Source organism: Martes martes, assembly GCF_963455335.1.
Source record: "Martes martes genome assembly, chromosome: 10".
In the NCBI taxonomy this organism is placed as follows: Eukaryota; Metazoa; Chordata; class Mammalia; order Carnivora; family Mustelidae; genus Martes; species Martes martes.
Window position 1 is genome coordinate 114164374 of NC_137898.1, and position 17525 is coordinate 114181898.

A 17525-nucleotide genomic window follows, 5' to 3' on the forward strand; every position below is an offset into this window, starting at 1 on the left:
GGCGTCTTCTGGCCCCCGTAGAGATCCAGACGTGTATAATTCTGATCTCAGGCTGATTTCATGGGTGATCGGAGTTCTTTGGTAGGTAATCAGCTCACTTTAGGGTGCAGGTTGAAAAGGCGCCTCCTCCTACTTCCCCGCCATCTTGTCTCCCCCGGTACAGGTCATTTCTTAAGGAAGCCCTGAATGTGGTGAATTAATTCAAAGTGGGAATTTGTTTGAAAACTTTATATAGTAAATATTTGGACGTAGAGTTAGAGCTATATTTCAAAAAGAGAACAATAGATGACAATAGATTATAGTTACTAGTTTTCCTAGGAAACGCTTATGAGCCCCATGCTCAGACAGTGACCCATTTTCATTACTGATGATTTGGGCATGCTCATGGCTAAACGTCCATGAGGGTTCTTTCGGATTATTGAAGTTTGAATTTGGAAAACTTCATCCAAAAAACTAGGTTTTCCTTCAAAATTTCAATGGGCTTTAATTTTCATTCTAGCTCATAGGTCATGAGAAGTCACATATGTTAATTTTCATTTCCGAGTGGAAGTACGAATTTCGTAGTCTACTCTAACCAAAATATGTTTACTTATGTCAAATTGGAACCAGGTATGATTTTGTGGAAGTCGAAGATATATCTGAAACCAGTACCATAATTAGAGGACGGTGGTGTGGACACAAGGAAGTTCCTCCAAGGATAACATCAAGAACCAACCAAATAAAAATAACATTCAAGTCCGATGACTACTTCGTGGCTAAACCCGGATTCAAGATTTATTATTCCTTTGTGGTAAGTAGCCAAAACCACTCTGTGATTAAAAGCAGACACTGGTTTCATGAAGTATAGAGATACTTTCTGTGATTAAATGCAGTGGAATGAGGGTGAACTTTGTTAATTCCCGGTGGTATGCTGTGTTCCCACTTCACGGCCAACACGGTAAAGCTCTCTTCTGTAAGGAACACCATTGGGGATCGATCAAGTCAACCCTTGGAAGCCTGGTAATTAGAAAAAGTAAAATAGTTGAGAGGAAAGCAGTATTACCTTTGATCCAGCTGATGTAGGATAAATGTATAGCCAAAAAAAAAGACATTTGGAAAGTTGACCGTCTTCCGTTCAAAAAGTTGTCTGTGTCATTCCAACCACAGAGAAGAGTGTGAATGATTTTAGTTTAAATTCTGATCCAAACTGGGGAAAGGACTATGTTATGATCATAGAGCCTCAGGGTTAACAAGCCTCTTGAGGATCATAAAGCCTGAGTCTGGACCCCGGAGTTGCACATGGTTTGTTACAGTCACGCTTCTCTGCGTCCTCACCTCTCCTTCCACACACCAGCCGCCATTCCCACCTCTACATGGTTCTGACCCGTAGAAATTGCTCAGCCTCTTACTGAGTCATAATCTCTATCGTCATTAATTCTGGTTCTTGGGTCACACGCCGCCATGTGTCTGCTTTACTCACGCAGTCATTCATAGGACACTGGAAAGTTCCTGCTCATTGTCAGACGTTCTGCTAGGTGCCGTGGTCACAAAGATGGGCAGGACAGATGGGTTTCTTGAACCCCTGAAGTTTGTAATCTGGTAGGGATGACAATCAGTTACAAAGCCGTGGGGAGGGGGAACGATGAGTAATGACACAGAAGTACTGGGCTCTATGGGTTAAGCTCAGAGAGACACCGGGATGGTTTTACCTGTTCACTCTCTTAGACTCCCTGTGACCCCTTCGTGTTCACTCTCTTAGACTCCCCGTGACCCCTTCGTGTTCACTCTCTTAGACTCCCCGTGACCCCTTCATGTTCACAGCATGATGCCTTTTGTTTTCCCACAAACACCGTTTATTCCCTTTCAGCTTGACTCTGTCCCTTTTCAAAGCCCGGAAACGAAAATAGAACATGGCACTGTGAATGGAGTCAATTTGTGGTCCTGGTCCCCTCTTGTGTTAAATTGAGAATGGGGAAAAAAACCTTGCTTTTTCTATCTGATGTGAGTGGCTGTTTTTTGTTTTGTTTTTTATTTTTGTGTTATCGTGAGTTATTAAACACTAAGTGAATTCTACATCAGAATAAATGGTAAAAGAGCGTGAGGTGCGTCTGGTTCCAGTTTTGATTTGAAAATAATCCATCAAGCAAGATTTACATTATTGCAAACAACCGTGCTGCTCAGCATCAAAACTGAAGCGTGAACCTTTGGTTTCTACCTTTCTTTCTTTCCACGCGTCCACTGGTGCATCCGTTCTCTGCTGTTTGTGGACAAGCAGGCCTGGCATGTTGGAATGAGGGTGGATAGGCTTAGGGAAGGACCTTTTTTCCCTTAAAATACCAAGCATTATTCCGGATGATGGAGATACCTTTTGTAGAACTTCGGTCACGACTAAACTGAATGGTCCATAGTCAGTTAGAAATACCCCTAACCCTCATACAGGGACATTCTAAGGCGAAATAACGCCTTTTTGTTTTTGTAGAACAGAGAGGGCAGGTTTGGATTTAGGAAAGAGCGACTTCTCCCGTTGGAGGGTTTTGGGGTTTTGGTTCAGGCTCGTCACTCCCTCACTAGCTGGTGGCAAGTGGCATATGGGACAGCCTCTGGAGGGGCACGGAGACTGGCGTCCCCCCACTCCCTTACTCATTCACCCGCACCGGGACTCCATTTGGGGTTTGGGAAATGACGACAGTTATCGCTTCTTTGTCTGCATTCTTTGGGAATAGCTCCAGGCTCCCTTTTCTGCTCCTAAAGACTTCTGGCGCTAAGTGTGATCCCCGGGAGATGAAGCGCTTTGGTGGCTGAATCCCAACAGGTGGAAGGAGCTTCCCCAGGTGTGTACAGACTGTAGATCTGTGTGGCTGTGGATAAAACGTCCGTTTGATTCTTGCTCAACGGGGATAGAAGATCGCTATGGCTCGAGCCGTGTATTGGGAAAACCATGTCATTTGTGTTTAAGTCGTACTTGCAGAGACTTCAAAGCAGTGCTTATAAAGTCAGACTCCACTGAGACCAGGCTCAAAGCCTACAGTTGGCCAACTGTGAGCTAATATGGAGACGGGGGATTAAAAATGTCAACCCCCCCCGTAAGTGTTATCTAAATTATTATTTTTACAGTGTTACACTGTCCTTCAAAACTTCTAAGGGTTGGAGACAGCTGTTCTGGAAACCCTACCTTCAGGCGTGGTAGGTTCTAGGGACGTTTGAGCCTGAGAATATTTTGAGGAGTCAGAGTGCTCGGGGAAGATGGCAAGTAGCCATCTTGATAGGATACGACCCCCTCCCTCCCGTCTCTCCCTTTGTACATCTCTGCTTCCCATGAAACATCTCTCTTCCTCATACCTCAGTGACTCTCCAGGTGTACAGGGATGTTCTCTGGGGCTGGAAGTAACAGGTGCCCAGGACCATCAGAGCCCCGTGCTCGGGAATCAGATCTGCATGGTCTCGGCTCATAACGTGTACGGAATACTGAGTCCAGTACACATCTTGGGCGATTTTCCATTCCAGCTAAGTGTGGGAGGTGAATGGTTAACATCAGAGCCACTTATTTTGGGTTAGGATTGGTTCATGTATTACAATCTTGTTTGCTATGCTTGGAATTCGTTCCACCTTTTTCTACAGCACCTGTCCCAGTCTCTCTTAAAGCAAGGCAGTGCAGTCTCATGGGGCCAGTTTTGCTGTAAAGCTCCCTTTGTGTTGAGTAAGGTTTCCTTACTTACTAATGGTCTGATACTAAACAAGTCTCTTACCCTTTGCTCTTACATCTATCAAAGGAGGGTAATAATTGGAGTTGGCATGTGGTTTTTAGATGATAACACACACTTCGGGGTCAATAATCATGGCACCAATGATCCTACCTTTACCATCACTAATTGTGTGTATATCTGTCTCTTCTGGATTAATGGTGTTAAAAATAATTCAACTGAGTAAATTTTACAGATTTTGTTGGCTTTATTTAATGATTCACTCATCAGGCAAAATCCAATCTAGCAGACAGGACGTGGCTCCAAGGAGCTGTGCAAATAGAAAGACGTTTATAGGCAGAAGGGAGCACAAACAAGGAGGTTATACTGGGCAAAAAAACTGAGTTCATTACTGCAAGGTTGCGTTTCCTTGGAAGACAGCGGGAGTCTATCAGGCAGATTGTATAGCTAGTGTTGATCAGGAGATTCCTGACTGACTGCTTTAAGATTCTGTTTTGGGGAAAACCAACACTATAATTAAGTCTCAGTTTGGTAACGTGGCCTTAGCACGAGAGACTCCATTTTAAGCCTGTTGTCTTAATTTCCACAATGGTAATGAACTATTCAAGGGTAGGACAATTGTATATCTGTGTGTGTTCTGCACATGCCTTCTACATGGCTAGCTAGTGAATTTGTTGAGTTGACTCTATCCTGATAAAATATGATTCAACAGAACTTCCTAATTTTATTTTTTGCTTTCTGTTCAGTCTTCTCTCCCTAATTTTTACTCTACGGAGGAGAACAGGTAGACTTCAGAGGGCATCATTGTTTTCAGATACTTGTTAGCAAGATGGGATTGTGTAAATAAATGAGGCTGTCCTGCCTCAAGTCCAGTTTGTGGGGGAATGGATGGATGGGTTGTCAGGAATCTGCTTTTGAAGACCATGAAGTAGGTTATTGGAAAGTTATCCAAATACAAGGCTCCCAGTGGATGGTTTTCAGAGAAGTCAGCAACCGTGGGTGTGAATTTCAGCTCTATGGCTCACTGCACAGTTTCATCTGTAAAATGAAGGTAATACTGCCCAACATTAAGTAGTTGCGGGCATTAAATTAGGGAATTTTCTAAACTGCCTAGAACTTATTAATTACTTAAGTATCTGCTGTTCTTATTATCATTGGTATTATTATTAATAAAACAGGTGACAAGTGCACTCCTCAGTCCTCTTCAAACAGCCCAGGTGTCAGTGAGGGCCATGCACCTGTATAGACACCTCTAACCATAGTCCTTTCCCTCCATCCAAGTTAGAAACATTTTATTGCACATCGTAACAAACATAAAAACTTTTATTTGTGTGTGTGTGTGTGCACGCGCGTGCACATATGTTTAACCTAAGGTGCATTTTTTAAATTCATAAAAACATTAAGTCATTTTAAAGCTATTCAAAAACTTTCTTTTATAGTAACAAATTGCAGGTTACTTCATAACTTGAAATTTGCTAGTACCTCTTATAAACAATTAAAAAACAATTTTATCAGACCAGTTGCTTAACTATGTATCTCTATAGTTTGAATTAATTTCAAGTGGTGTAGTTAAGATTTCCATTGAGATTGAAACTTCATGAGTCATGGTTTTTTATTATAAATAATGTAATTATATTATAAATAATACTATTATAAATAATTACTTCAAGAAGAAAAGGGGAAGAAGAAGAGGAGGAGGAGAAAAACAAGGAGGAGTAAAACGAAGGAAGTGAGTAATGGGGTTCTCAGTGACAGCTCGTGCAGATTCTACTTTTGTTCAACTAAAACCTACCAGTTGGTTGAACAAGAGCAAACGAACGGTGTGGGTAATTCATGCCTATTCCCCGAAGTGGAATTCTCAGACAAAGCTGGAGAGTGAAGAACCCCATTCAGTTTCTTCGCAAAATGTGTAGAAAGTCTTCATTTGCACAGTCAGATAAAAATCGTGGGACATTGTGAACACGTCCTGGGGCCCCGGCCACACAGCGGGACCGTGTGTAGAGGCCAAGGACAGTCAAGGTCAGGAGGGTGATCCCACGGTCACCGTCGCCATCGGTTTCATCCTCACAGATAGATCCTCCTGGGGTTTTGGGAGCCGTAAAGCCTGTGCAAGAGAGCGTGCCCTCTCTGTCTCCCAGATAAATAAAATAAACAGGAGGGGAGCAGAGCAGGGGGGGTGGGTGCGGACTCTGAAAGCCCCAGGCGGCTGTCCCTGCAGTGGGCTGCCAGGCTGGGAAGCCCACCAGCCGCTTCAGCGCAAGCAGGTTGAAACTCACCCTCTTAGGGACAGAGTCTCGTTGTGGTGCCGTTTTTGCAGGCACGGGTAGACAAATGTTCTGAAGTTTTGCAAACGTCCTAGAATCCCACTAATTCCGTAGAATATTTTGAAGTGAATTCATTATTCTAATCAGATCGCTTTCCTAAAACCTGAGCCCATAGTGAAAACCTTAGTAGAATTCATGAGAGACCAAAGAGCAAAGTTTCGTATAATCTTGGAGCAAAGGATACTTTCTCAAAGGGTATGGTGCGTTTCACCAGCAAACTGCGGGTGTCCAAGGGAAGTTGAGCCCTTGCAGGAGGTGGGGGTGGGGAGCAGAAGAGGAACAGGTAGATAAATTAAAAAAAAAAAAAAATTAAGGAAACAGGAGGAGACCAAAAAGGGAATTCAGCCCCATGATAACAGGGTCCGGCCCTGCTGAATTCCGGGCATTTGTGCTGGTCATGCCTGGGCCTCAGTGCGTCACTCAGCAAGCTTTTTGCTGGGCACTTACAATGTGCCTAGCACTGTGCCACGTCTGGATTGAGTTCCTGCGCCCCTGGGACTAATAATTGGGCACAGATGAGGAGGAGGAGAGCACCCAACCCCTCGGGTTACCATGGTGATTAAATGCATGGGATGTTTAATTCAGGAAGTGACCAGCCTGCTGCTACCGACCCATGCACTGCACGAAGACTGGTTTCAGCAAGAATATAGAATAGAGTTGCAGAATCTTCGAGATCCAGTGCCTAAGACAACCCTCATTTTACAAACGAGGCAGTGAACAGAGAGAGGTTACGAGTTGGCCTGTGGTCACAGAGCTCACCCATAGGTGCTCTCCACAAGACAGGGAAACCGTGAGCCCTCCAGGGAAAAAGGCATACATCTAACACCGTCCGTAAAATCTCGGGGAACCCCCACGTCCCCGCCACGCAGTCCTGCGGGTCCATCGAGGCGGCTCAGAGCCCCACATGTATTGTCTGCGGGTGTTACCTGACTTTGGGAGTGTTTTCGTCCACGTTGACTCGTAAGTTATAATACTTACTTATACTTATATACTTATATACTTACTTATACTTATAATAATACTTTATAATACTTTATAATATATGATACTATATAATACTTTATAATATAATACTCTACGCCTGTAATTAATTTTGCTCCTAAGCCCCGTGTGCTAACCACATGAGCAGACAACTCCTCACGTGCTGAGTAATCACATCTCCAGCTTCGAGAGGGAGCAAGTTTAATGACACTTGGGCAGTCCAGCATCCTGTTTATCTAGGGCATAAATTCACAGCCGTACTACAAGTAAACCTTTGTCCTTGAGACCCGGGAAGTTGTAGTGACTCTAGGTGACCACGTCTCTTTATAGACCTATAACTTTCTCTCTATAACTGTGCTCTTTGATGCGTTAATATTTTGGTAGCTGGAGAAAAAGAGAAAAATGAAGGAGAACCATTCAACTATATTAGAAAAGGCTTGCATATTTAAGATATGCCTCAAACAGAGCACTATTTCTTCCTTAAAAAGCCAAGAGTGAACCTCAGTAAAAAATACCACTACCTAGTGTTCGCTTGTAAATTCAACAAATATTTCTGAGAACTTACGGTGGATCGTTAGAAGAAAATGATGGTCCTGAGTGGGAGAAAGGACATAATTATCAACCACCGGGCATCGCCGGGACGGAACGTGTGAATGTGTGAGGGACCTCCGGGGGCACACGGGGAGGGCGGCACTGGGCTTCATGCAGGCGGCGATGGCTGCTGTAGGAGAAGGAAGGCTGTTTTCCCCGCTGTGCTCCAGGCCCTCTCTCTGGGGCCCTGCAGGTGAGACCGACAAAAGACAGAACGACAAGAGAAACACGAGTGTATGAACACAAACATCTCACACGCACAGGAGAGCACTCAGTGATGAGTCACTCCAGAGGGGCGGTTAGAACTGGAGTTCACAGTCCATCTTAGCAAAAGAACAATGTATCTTCAGGGAAGGGACAAGACAAAGGAAAGGGACTTGGAGCTCGCCGGCAGCAGACTCTGGGACGGTAAAGGTGGGGTGGGGGAGCTAATGGAAGCCAAGGGCCAGTGAGTCAGGTGTGTTCTGTGGGTTCCTCCGGTGCCTCCGGGCTGGTAAGGGTCTAGCATTTTCTCTGATTAACTTCTGCCCTTCCTGGTAGAGAGGGGAGTGGGGACCCCTTTATAAATGTATATCCTGCTTCTAGGTAGATGGGGAGGGCAGAGAACTTGCCCCGTGTCTCTTCTTTTCAGTCGCTTTCAGCTCAAAAGACCCTTTATGCCAAAGTGACGTATCCTGGGGTCCCATAGTCTGTTCCCCTCCACTGGACTGAGGAGAGGGAAACGCCCCGGGAAGAGGGGATTGCCGAAGTAAAGGCCCAAAAGGCAACACATTTCAGAGTATCCTGAGCGGTTCATTCAAAGCCTCAGAGATGATGGTTACTAACCACTTTCCACACTTCCTTCATTCTAGCCAGCGGAAGAGACAGACAAGAAGCCAAAAAGTCCGCAGAATAGCAGCTTCATTCGTGGTGCTCTAAGAAATGCCAAAGCTCGGGACCCTTCTGTAAAACTAGGGAACCGTCAGGGGCCCAACCTGAGGGGAGCGCGCCACTCCTGAGATGCAAATTCACGCCCAGGGGTTCTTTGAGGAGTCTGGGGTCCAGAGGAGAGGCCGGGGTGCACGTCCATGCCCCCCGCCGTGCATGGAAGATTGTAGGTCTGGGCCCAGATAGTCGCAAGCAGGCAGGACAGCCGGTAAGGTCGGCAGACTGTGCACCGCAGATGGGCCAGGAAATGGAGGGGAGCCGAGACCCTTCCCGGTGGTGTGCGTCCAACGCAGGCGGCCCAAGGGAGACACGGAGAAGAGGGATGTGGTAGAGGAAGCATAGCAGGATAGACGTGATGAAGGGAAGGCGTTTGGGATGAAAGAGACCAGAAATGTTTGTTGCTGTCTCCGTATCTGTGAACGGAGGCAGGAACACAGACAGAAGCGTTTCCCCCTCCAGAAGCACCAACAGAGAGCTCTGCGAAGGGTCCGAGCCCACAGTGAACTACGCTTGTGCTTTTCAATCAGTCGTCTTGGCCACAGTCCTTGGGAACCCAACCCCACCCTGCTCTGGTTCCCAGGAGAGCGGGTTGACTGCTCCCTCGCGGTAGGGATCGGCCTCCCGGGGAAGCTGGAAGCCGCTGGGACTTCAGGGCAGGGCCAGTCTCCTCCCAGCTGGACACAGGAATTAGAGACTAATCGTATAGACAGGACTCATCTAGCTTTGAAAACACCTGCCCTTAATGTCCCCTTTATCCGTGGGAAGGTGACCCATGAAGGCTGACCTCCGTTCAACATTGCTTTGACTCCTGTGAAAATATTGAGCTACAGATTCAAAGTGACTCCTTCCTTATTTTGCAATTGAAAATTGGAGTCAGGCAGGCAAAAAAAAAAAAAAAAAAAAAAAAAAATCAAAAAGAGCGATTAAGAAGGCACGGAGCCACCTCTGGGAGAGAGAAACGCGTGAGTAAGTACTCAAGTAGTCACTGCTGCTGGGCTGGGTCCTGCTGATCGCTTCCCGATTGGTCTCTCTGCCTCCTGTCTCCCTTCCCTTCCGTCTGTCCAGAACACAACTGCTTGCTAAAGGAAAGCTGTGATCCCATCATTTTCCGGCTGAAAACTTGTGAATGACTCCAATTTCCTGTGAACCTAATGTCCAAACAGCTCACTCTGGTCCCGAGAGCCTTCCGCATCCTGATCCCAAGCTCACGTTCTAGCCAGTTCTCTCTTCTCCGTATGCATTCTTCATTCTAGACAAACAGCATTATTCCCTGATGACCCAGCTGTCTCAGGATCTTCCGCCTCTCATCCCTGTTTTATTTTTGTATCTGTGTCTATACATCTCCTCAAAAATCCAAGCCCTCCTCTGCCAAAGCACATTCAATGTCGAAGCTACTACCTGTCCTTAGCTCATTTCCCTCCATTAGGCGCTCAGATAGTTAGTCTTTATCAACATTGCAGTTGAAATTTTCAAGGAAAAAGTAACGAACACACATCCCAGATACATCGGGAACTATGCAGAATAATAATGAAGAAAAAAAAAAAAGAAAAACACCCACCGTTCCCATCACCCAAATATAACCCCTACGAATATTTTGATGTGTTTCTTTCCAGTCTTTTTTTTTTAATTGATAAAAACCTTTGCACACATGTCACTGTCTCTCCTGGAGGGTAGGGAGCGGCTTATTCCTGAAGGTCTGTCAAAGGTATTATTGTAAGTAGGTCGGTCTCAAGAGGTTTAATGGAGCTGAGCCAACACATATTCACTGAGTTCCTATGATGCATCTCAGTTTGGAGTAAAAACAGTAAAAAGCAATCCCCAGAGATGCACAAAGATAAGACATACTAACAGCCCATTGCCTGGGTGTTTCCAGACTTAAGGCCTGAGAGAGCCGCAGTCGTACCAATGGGCCTGAGCTGCATTGGTCCAGGACTGAATGGGCATTGGAGGAGCGGACATGAGGATCGAATGGTGGGGGCCGTTGTTGGGGTCAGAGGTCAGAGGTCAGGGGACTGTGGAGCGGAAGCCGGCATTCTCATTGTGAAGTCTGTCTTTTCAACCTCAGTAACAGCCCGAACTTAACAGTTCTTACGTCGGACTACGTAACTGTGACACGATTTGGGTCCTCCATTTCTCGTGAGGAAATTTCGCAGCTTGGAAAGCCTCGGGGCTTCCTCCTAAGGGCAAAAAGGTCTTTGGGGTCCTGACATTCTAACACTCTCAGGATCTTTCCCAGGTCTCCAGAGCTTTCCGGGCTTTGAAGACACTCCAAAGCCATCCCTTTGATTGTCTGAGGTTTTCTGTACAGGACAGAGGAGCTGTGCATGAGAAACACTCAAGTTCACATCTGTGTGTTATCTGTGAGACTAGGATGCACATTTAAACCGCCCAAGCTGCTGTTTTCTTCATGTGCAAAGTGGGAAAGACCCACCTGTATCCCACAGCTGCTCGGGGATCACCTGTAGGGTGTATGGGTTTGAGAACCAGTTTGCATACAGCGGATGGAACTGTTACGAGGACTGTTAGCATTACAGTGTCTTTGGAGGGCTCGGAGGAAATTAAGTGGTCCAAGGTTAAGAGGTGTTGCGTCTTAGTCCATCTGCACTGCTGTGACAGAATACCATAGCCTGGATGACTTTTAAAAAAGTGATTTTTTGGGGCGCCTGGGTGGCTCCGTGGGTTAAAGCCTCTGCCTTCGGCTCGGGTCATGATCTCAGGGTCCTGGGATCGAGCCCCACATCGGGCTCTCTGCTCAGCGGGGAGCCTGCTTCTTCCTCTCTCTCTGCCTGCCTCTCTGCCTACTTGTGATCTCTGTCTGTCAAATAAATAAATAAAATCTTTTAAAAAAAATGATTTTTCACAGTCTCGGAAGCTAGGAAGCCCAAGTTCACAGCAGATTTGGTGTCTGATGAGGACTCGCTTCCTGGTCCATGGCTGCTGTCTTTTGCTGTAACCTCACAGGGCGGAAGGGGTGAGAGAGCTCTCAGGAAGCCTTTGATAAGGCACGAAACCCGTTCGTGACCGAATCACCTCCCAGAGGCCCCAGGACCATCACATCAGGGATTAGCTTGCAAGATACGAATTTGGGGGTGGCGCGAGAGTGAGTGTACCGTCTTCTAAAGCAGATGAACGCCGGGGAGATCACTGCGCTGATAGTAAGGTCAAGCCTAGGAGCAGTTCTGTAACGTGGTTCTGCTACCTCCCTGGAAACCTGCACACACACTTACGCAGATTTGGGACAGTCACCCAAAACCCCTTAATGGCTCTTTTTCATTATGCAGTTTAGACCCACGCCTTGGTCCCTTTTGAACTGTCCGTGAAAATACCTTGAAATATATCTTCCGGATAATAATTCTAATTTTAGTACTATGTTTGGATTTGAAAAGTTCCTGATGTAAGAAGACATTCATTCCTCATGTAGTTCTACAAAACACTGCAAATTGCCCCTAAAATATTCCTTTGGCTCAAAGATAAGCTGTATCTCCGGAGCTATAGCCGTTGGAGGCCACAAGGACTCAGTGTGAGCTTCTGGCATTTTTTCCCCCTGAAATGCTCAAACTGGCTATTTTTATGAAGAGAAGTCTGTAAGCCTCCTAGTATTTTCATCTCTACAATAAATATCTCTAGAACAGACAAGAAAGATATGAATTCGTAATAGAAACTTACTTCATTTAATCATGAAGATAACCTCAATAGGAAAGTTTTTTTTTAATTGTTACAAAATATTTATAAATGCAAAGTCTTAACCAAAAAAAATCAGTTCTGAAGGAAAATCACGGTCATAAAGGCAGAGCCCTAAATTCAAATTTCAGGCCAGTACCTAATTTTTTATTGAATTAGTTACAAAAAACAACCGTAAATAATCCGTTTTCTTCTGTGCCTTTTATAAGAGCCTCCCTGTGTAACAAAAACATACGCTATCATCAACATGAAAATAAGATGGTTATTTCAAAACCCACGTTGCAGGCAGAATGACGAAGATGTTGTTTTCCGTGCCCCCCAGTTTCCTTTTGGAGTCATCCACGACCCTGACTCCCACTCATCTCACCTCTGCCCAGAAGGTTCTCTCCTCACAAACGAAAACCACTAGCAGAACTCTCATGCAGGCCAGGCTTAAGTTCTCTGATTAATTCGGTCACTCATTTATGCTACATGCATTCTTGTGGCTCTCCGTCTCTGAATCAGGTTTCAAGCAAGGTCCTGGGGGTGCAAATAAGCTGGGAACCCTGCCCTCACGACTGTACAGTTGAGTAGACATGATGTGATAAGCAGTGACTGAAATGCAGAACACGAGGCGGTAGGAGGGGAGAACAGGGAAAGTAACTTGTGTCTTTGGAGAGAGGAGCGGATCAGGACAGGAGTCACAGGGAGCTGTAGGGAGTCAAGGAAGAGGTGGGGAATCCTTCAATCCAGCAGAGGGAACAAAATGAGTCACTGACTGATAACAGCTTAAAGCCTTACCCTTCGCAAGTTATTTGCATTTAAAAGAGATAAATCCTAAAGCTAAAAAGAAGAAAGTCAACCAAAGGCATTTTAGACGTAAAGCCACAGAGCATCATCTAGACCTCATGAAGCCTCCCAGTTCAAAGAAAATGATTCTTAATCAAGTGTTTGCGTTAGAACCACCTAAGGAATTTTTTTTTTTTAAAATATAGGTGCTCAGAACTTCCTCTAGACTTGCCAAAGCAGAGTCTCAGGGAAAGGGTGGGCAAAGCTCTTGTTTATAAAAGCTCCTCAGCGGACGCGGATGTGCTGCCCCACGAAGAACTGCTTCCTTTGGTAAGAATGCTTACTGTCTCAGCCGCGGCGGGATGCGCGCTGCTCTCGGACGCTGCCATCCCTAACCTCACGTGGCTGCTCATCGCACCCCCTCCGTAGCACTGATTCTCCAGAGCCGCTCTTCACAGCGCTCACGTCGGGGGCTGACGGTTCTTGTTCCCGGAGACAGAAACGCTGCAGAGACAATGACAAGCCTTCACGGTATCCTGCCTGCTATCCCGCATCTGTTATGGGAACGGCATGCGTTCGTGAATGTTCCTGAATGAATTAATGTTCAGGAAGTTCCTGGAACACCCTAGGGACACCTGCTGTGTACCCAGCACATAGCAGGATGAGCTGAGGTGAGGTGTGGCGGGGCGCCGTGTCAAATGTGATGCACCAGGAAGGGTCGCGATACCGTATCCAACCACGGAGCCTGCTTCTTAATTCCGTCCGTTAAGTAGCTCAGTAGGCTCTGGTGTTCCTACCCTTGAAGTCACACTTTGCATCAAAGTCAATATATTTAAGCCCCACGAAAAGGGACCTCTTGATTAATTAGTTTTCTCAATTCTACACTACCTACCAATCAAACAGCCCACAAGTTTGTATCTTCCATTAGTTAGTGTTCTGTGTGGAGGCCTTAGGAGAGGGGCCCCTTTAAAAGACAGTGTTCAAGTCGGGACACGTTCATGAGACAGAGAACAAAGTCAGCTCCCTTGCCTCATAGACACCATCCCCACTCACTGCCCCTCTCCTCCGTCAGTAAACCAGATTTCCTTCTGAAGACACCACTGCTCTGAACTTCAGTTAAGGGAACGTTTCTTCTGTTTTGCTGTTTAAAACCGTTGTTGTTATGACAGAGAAAACAGACTTACCAGTGCCTGTTTGCTCAGGTGTTAGCAATGAGAATGAGACATCTTAGGATAATATTTTGGGAAGGCGCCTGCAGCAGCCCCCCCCCCCCCACTGGGGAGCACTGGCAGTTTGCTGTTGTTCGGGTATGTAGTACTGGCCTCTTTCTCCCTGCTCTCATGGTTATATAACGTCTTGTAATTTCTGCAAATCCTGCTTCTTGACACATTTCAGGTGGGAACGGCTTCTTCCTCGTGTCATTTAGGCGGTGGCCCCACGTGTTTTAAGGAAAAGGAAGTCCTCTGTGCAGAACAGATCTCATCGTCCTCAGACACGTGGGAAGTGATCATGGGTCCTCCCGGGCCCGCCCTGATTTTCTAGGTGTTGGAGGCCTGCCGCCGAGCTTCATCCTGGACGTGGGGTATTGCATGAAAGTATCAAAATGCAGTGAGGTGATGCCCGCGCTGCCGGGTGCAGCTGTGTGTGCTCAGATACTGCAGCTGCCAAGGGGGTTTGCGGGGGCCGATGCCACAGATAATCGTGGAGGACCCGCCGTGCGCTGGGTACGTCGGAGGGTGCCGGGGACCGGGCCCAGCTTCCGCAGAGAAACTGAAACCACGTGAGAGTGTCATCGGTGAGGGCGGAACGCAGCTCGTGAGGGACGTGCCGACAAGTGCTGTGTGGTCCGCACCCCCTCTGTCGCTGGGGGCGGCCGCACCCCAGGGGAGGGGAGCACCTCTCCCAGAACTCTCGTGTCCCGCCGTTCGGAGTCCCCATTCTATCCTGGTGAGGTCAGCGCACAGAAGAAAACACCAGGAACGAGAGAACAGGCGTTGTCTTTTCTCTTTGTATTTGGAAAAGTGCTACTCGCTTTTTAACTCCCTCACTCCTTAATCTCTTCCTCTATAAGCTCCCCTCCCCCCCACCTTTTTTTTCTCTTTTCCTATCGCTCCGCCTACATAGGGCTACCTAATCTCTTCCCCAGGCAACACCCAAGCATCTCCTTCCTTCCTTGTTTCTCTGCCTGTGCGACTGTCGCTGAGCCCCTCCTTTCTTCCCCACATCCGCCTAAGAGACCTTTCTGGGTCTCAAATCCAAATCAGTGTGCCTCTCCTCTTCTTCAAACCTTTCAGTGGTTTCCCAGGATCTGTGACCACGTCCAAACAGACAACAGAGCATTTGCCGTTCCCTAGCTTCAGCCGGGCCGCTCCCTCCCTGGCTCTCCAGCCGCTCTGATACTCGCGTATTCCCAAGAACCGCTGTGGTGTGCGCATGGCCTCTGCCGGTTAACGGAGGCTGTTTCTGCTTCGAGAAGGCTCTGGAATGTGAATGCAGACTCTGCAGATGCCCAGGGTAGGGCTGACCATGAGACTTCCTGCTCTCCAAGCCTGAACTTGTCATGGAGGGCACAGAGTGAGGGCCCGAGTGAGGGCCAGAGCCCTTGTCCACACTGCAGCTGGCGTGTGCTGGCGCGGAGGCTGACACAGGCGGGGTGTGCAGGATTCTCACGGACTTTGGATCTTTCAAAACTCCCTTCCGAGAGCTGCCTCTTCGGCTGGGCCTCCTGCACCTCCCCCGCCGGCTGCGACCCCTTCCTCCTGCCTACCCCAGGCTTCCCTTCTGTCTTCTTCCAGAGACTCTCCCAAGACGATACTCTTGGGACAGCCATTCCCAGCACTTGTTGACGGGTTCGTCTAACCCTATGACTTCACAAAGGCCAGGGTCCCCTTTTATTGATGTCTGTATGCCAGCCCCTTGGCTAAGCCCCATGCACATTGTTGACACTCACGGTGTATATTCCAGTGAAGGAATTGTTATTGCCAGACTTTCGCGATAGTTTTTTTTTAAGTTTGTTTATTTATTTATTTGACAGAGATCGCAAGTAGGCAGAGAGAGAGAGAGAGAGGAAGGGAAGCAGGCTCCCCGCTGAGCAGAGAGCCGGATGTGGGGCTCGATCCCAGGACCCTGGGATCATGACCTGAGCCGAAGGCAGAGGCTTTAACCCACTGAGCCACCCAGGCGCCCCCGCGATAGTTTCTTTTGACGTTGGCCAGTTCGTTGAAGCCACACAGACAGAAACTGGAAGCAATTGTTCAAAGTCTCCGTACAGCATCCCCGTGTCACATGTGGTCCATGAAATAAATGAGGTAGGCCCACACTGATACTGCTAGATCGTGACTTTTCCCTCTAAGTGTGTATGTCTTAACCTGTTGGAACATTTGCTCTATCTCATTTCACCTGCTGTCACTGGTTTGGAGAATCAGATGTGAACCTGTCACGAGGACGTTCTCAGAAAGGGGGTGTGGGATGCCGCTCCCTGGGGAGGCTGTGCACGAGCCTATCTGTACCTGTTGTTGAGTTTTCACAAAACTGAGCCTCACAGTCTCATTCCCTAAGCCCAGGTGGTCTGGATATGGACACCTTGTGTTTTGGATAACCAGTCCCAGCCCAGGCTTCTGGCAGCGGTCTTCTCCACCGAACCCTGCAGGTGTCAAGGAGAAGAACCAAAAGATGAGATCGTCCGGGGGCTCTTCCCACACTTGCCCACCTTGCTCTAACAGTGGTTCTCAACCAAGGATGATCTCAAAGCGTCAGCTCAAAGTGTCAATAGTGCTGAGTTTAAGGAATTCTACTTTAAGCCTTTTCTACACATTTTCCTGCCCAAAGTTACCCTTGTGATTTCTGGAGTATTTTAGAGACAGGACTGTGAGGGAAAAGGGAACAGAAGGGGACCTGTTAGGACTTAAACAAAAAGGCAGGAAGTGGGGGGATGATGTGAGAGGAAGTCAAGGAGATTTTCACAAACCACAACCTCCTTTCACCGTTTATTCATTTATATGACCCTCTCGAGTGTGAGCATGCTTTATGCCCTGTTTTCACACCATGAGTATCCCCAAAGTGGACAGTACATCTGAAACTGATGTAGCTAAGAACCCAGATGTGTGGTAAGCATTACAACTGTGTTCTTTGCTGCTCTAATATTTGTGAAGTAAGAAACAGTTGTATTGTGGGAGAATGCCTTCATAGAGTTAAATGGATCTTACACTTGAGATGGAATGTTGACACAAAGATAATGTACTAGGTTCTCATTCCTTTGGCAAATACTTGAAATTTACAATAAATTTTTACCTAGCCAAGGATCTTGTGAGAGGTAAATATGTATGTAATATAACTGAGATTAGCGTAAATGATGAAGTAGCTATTTTCAATGTGTCAAAGGTACCAGATACCTCTTCTTTTTAATCCATTGCCTATCCATTCCCCATAAATTTTCATGTAAGAGAAGATTAGATAATAAAAGCCCATAAGCAAAAGGATTAGGGTTTAATAAAACATGGAAAAGTGTCATATTCATAAATGGCTAAAGGAGAAGATTCTACTACCAGATTGACATCAATAAATAAAATAAGAA

General features: G+C 46.7%; 1 protein-coding gene across 1 annotated transcript in view; it reads left to right on the forward strand.

Moving 5' to 3' along the window:
• Positions 1 to 17525, forward strand: part of PDGFD (platelet derived growth factor D) — a 226993-nt gene that overhangs the window by 157322 nt on the left and 52146 nt on the right. The window contains exon 3 of the mRNA XM_080816075.1: positions 610 to 790. Within this exon, the coding sequence (XP_080672201.1) occupies positions 610 to 790 (181 nt within the window). The remainder of the gene's footprint in view (positions 1 to 609; positions 791 to 17525) is intronic.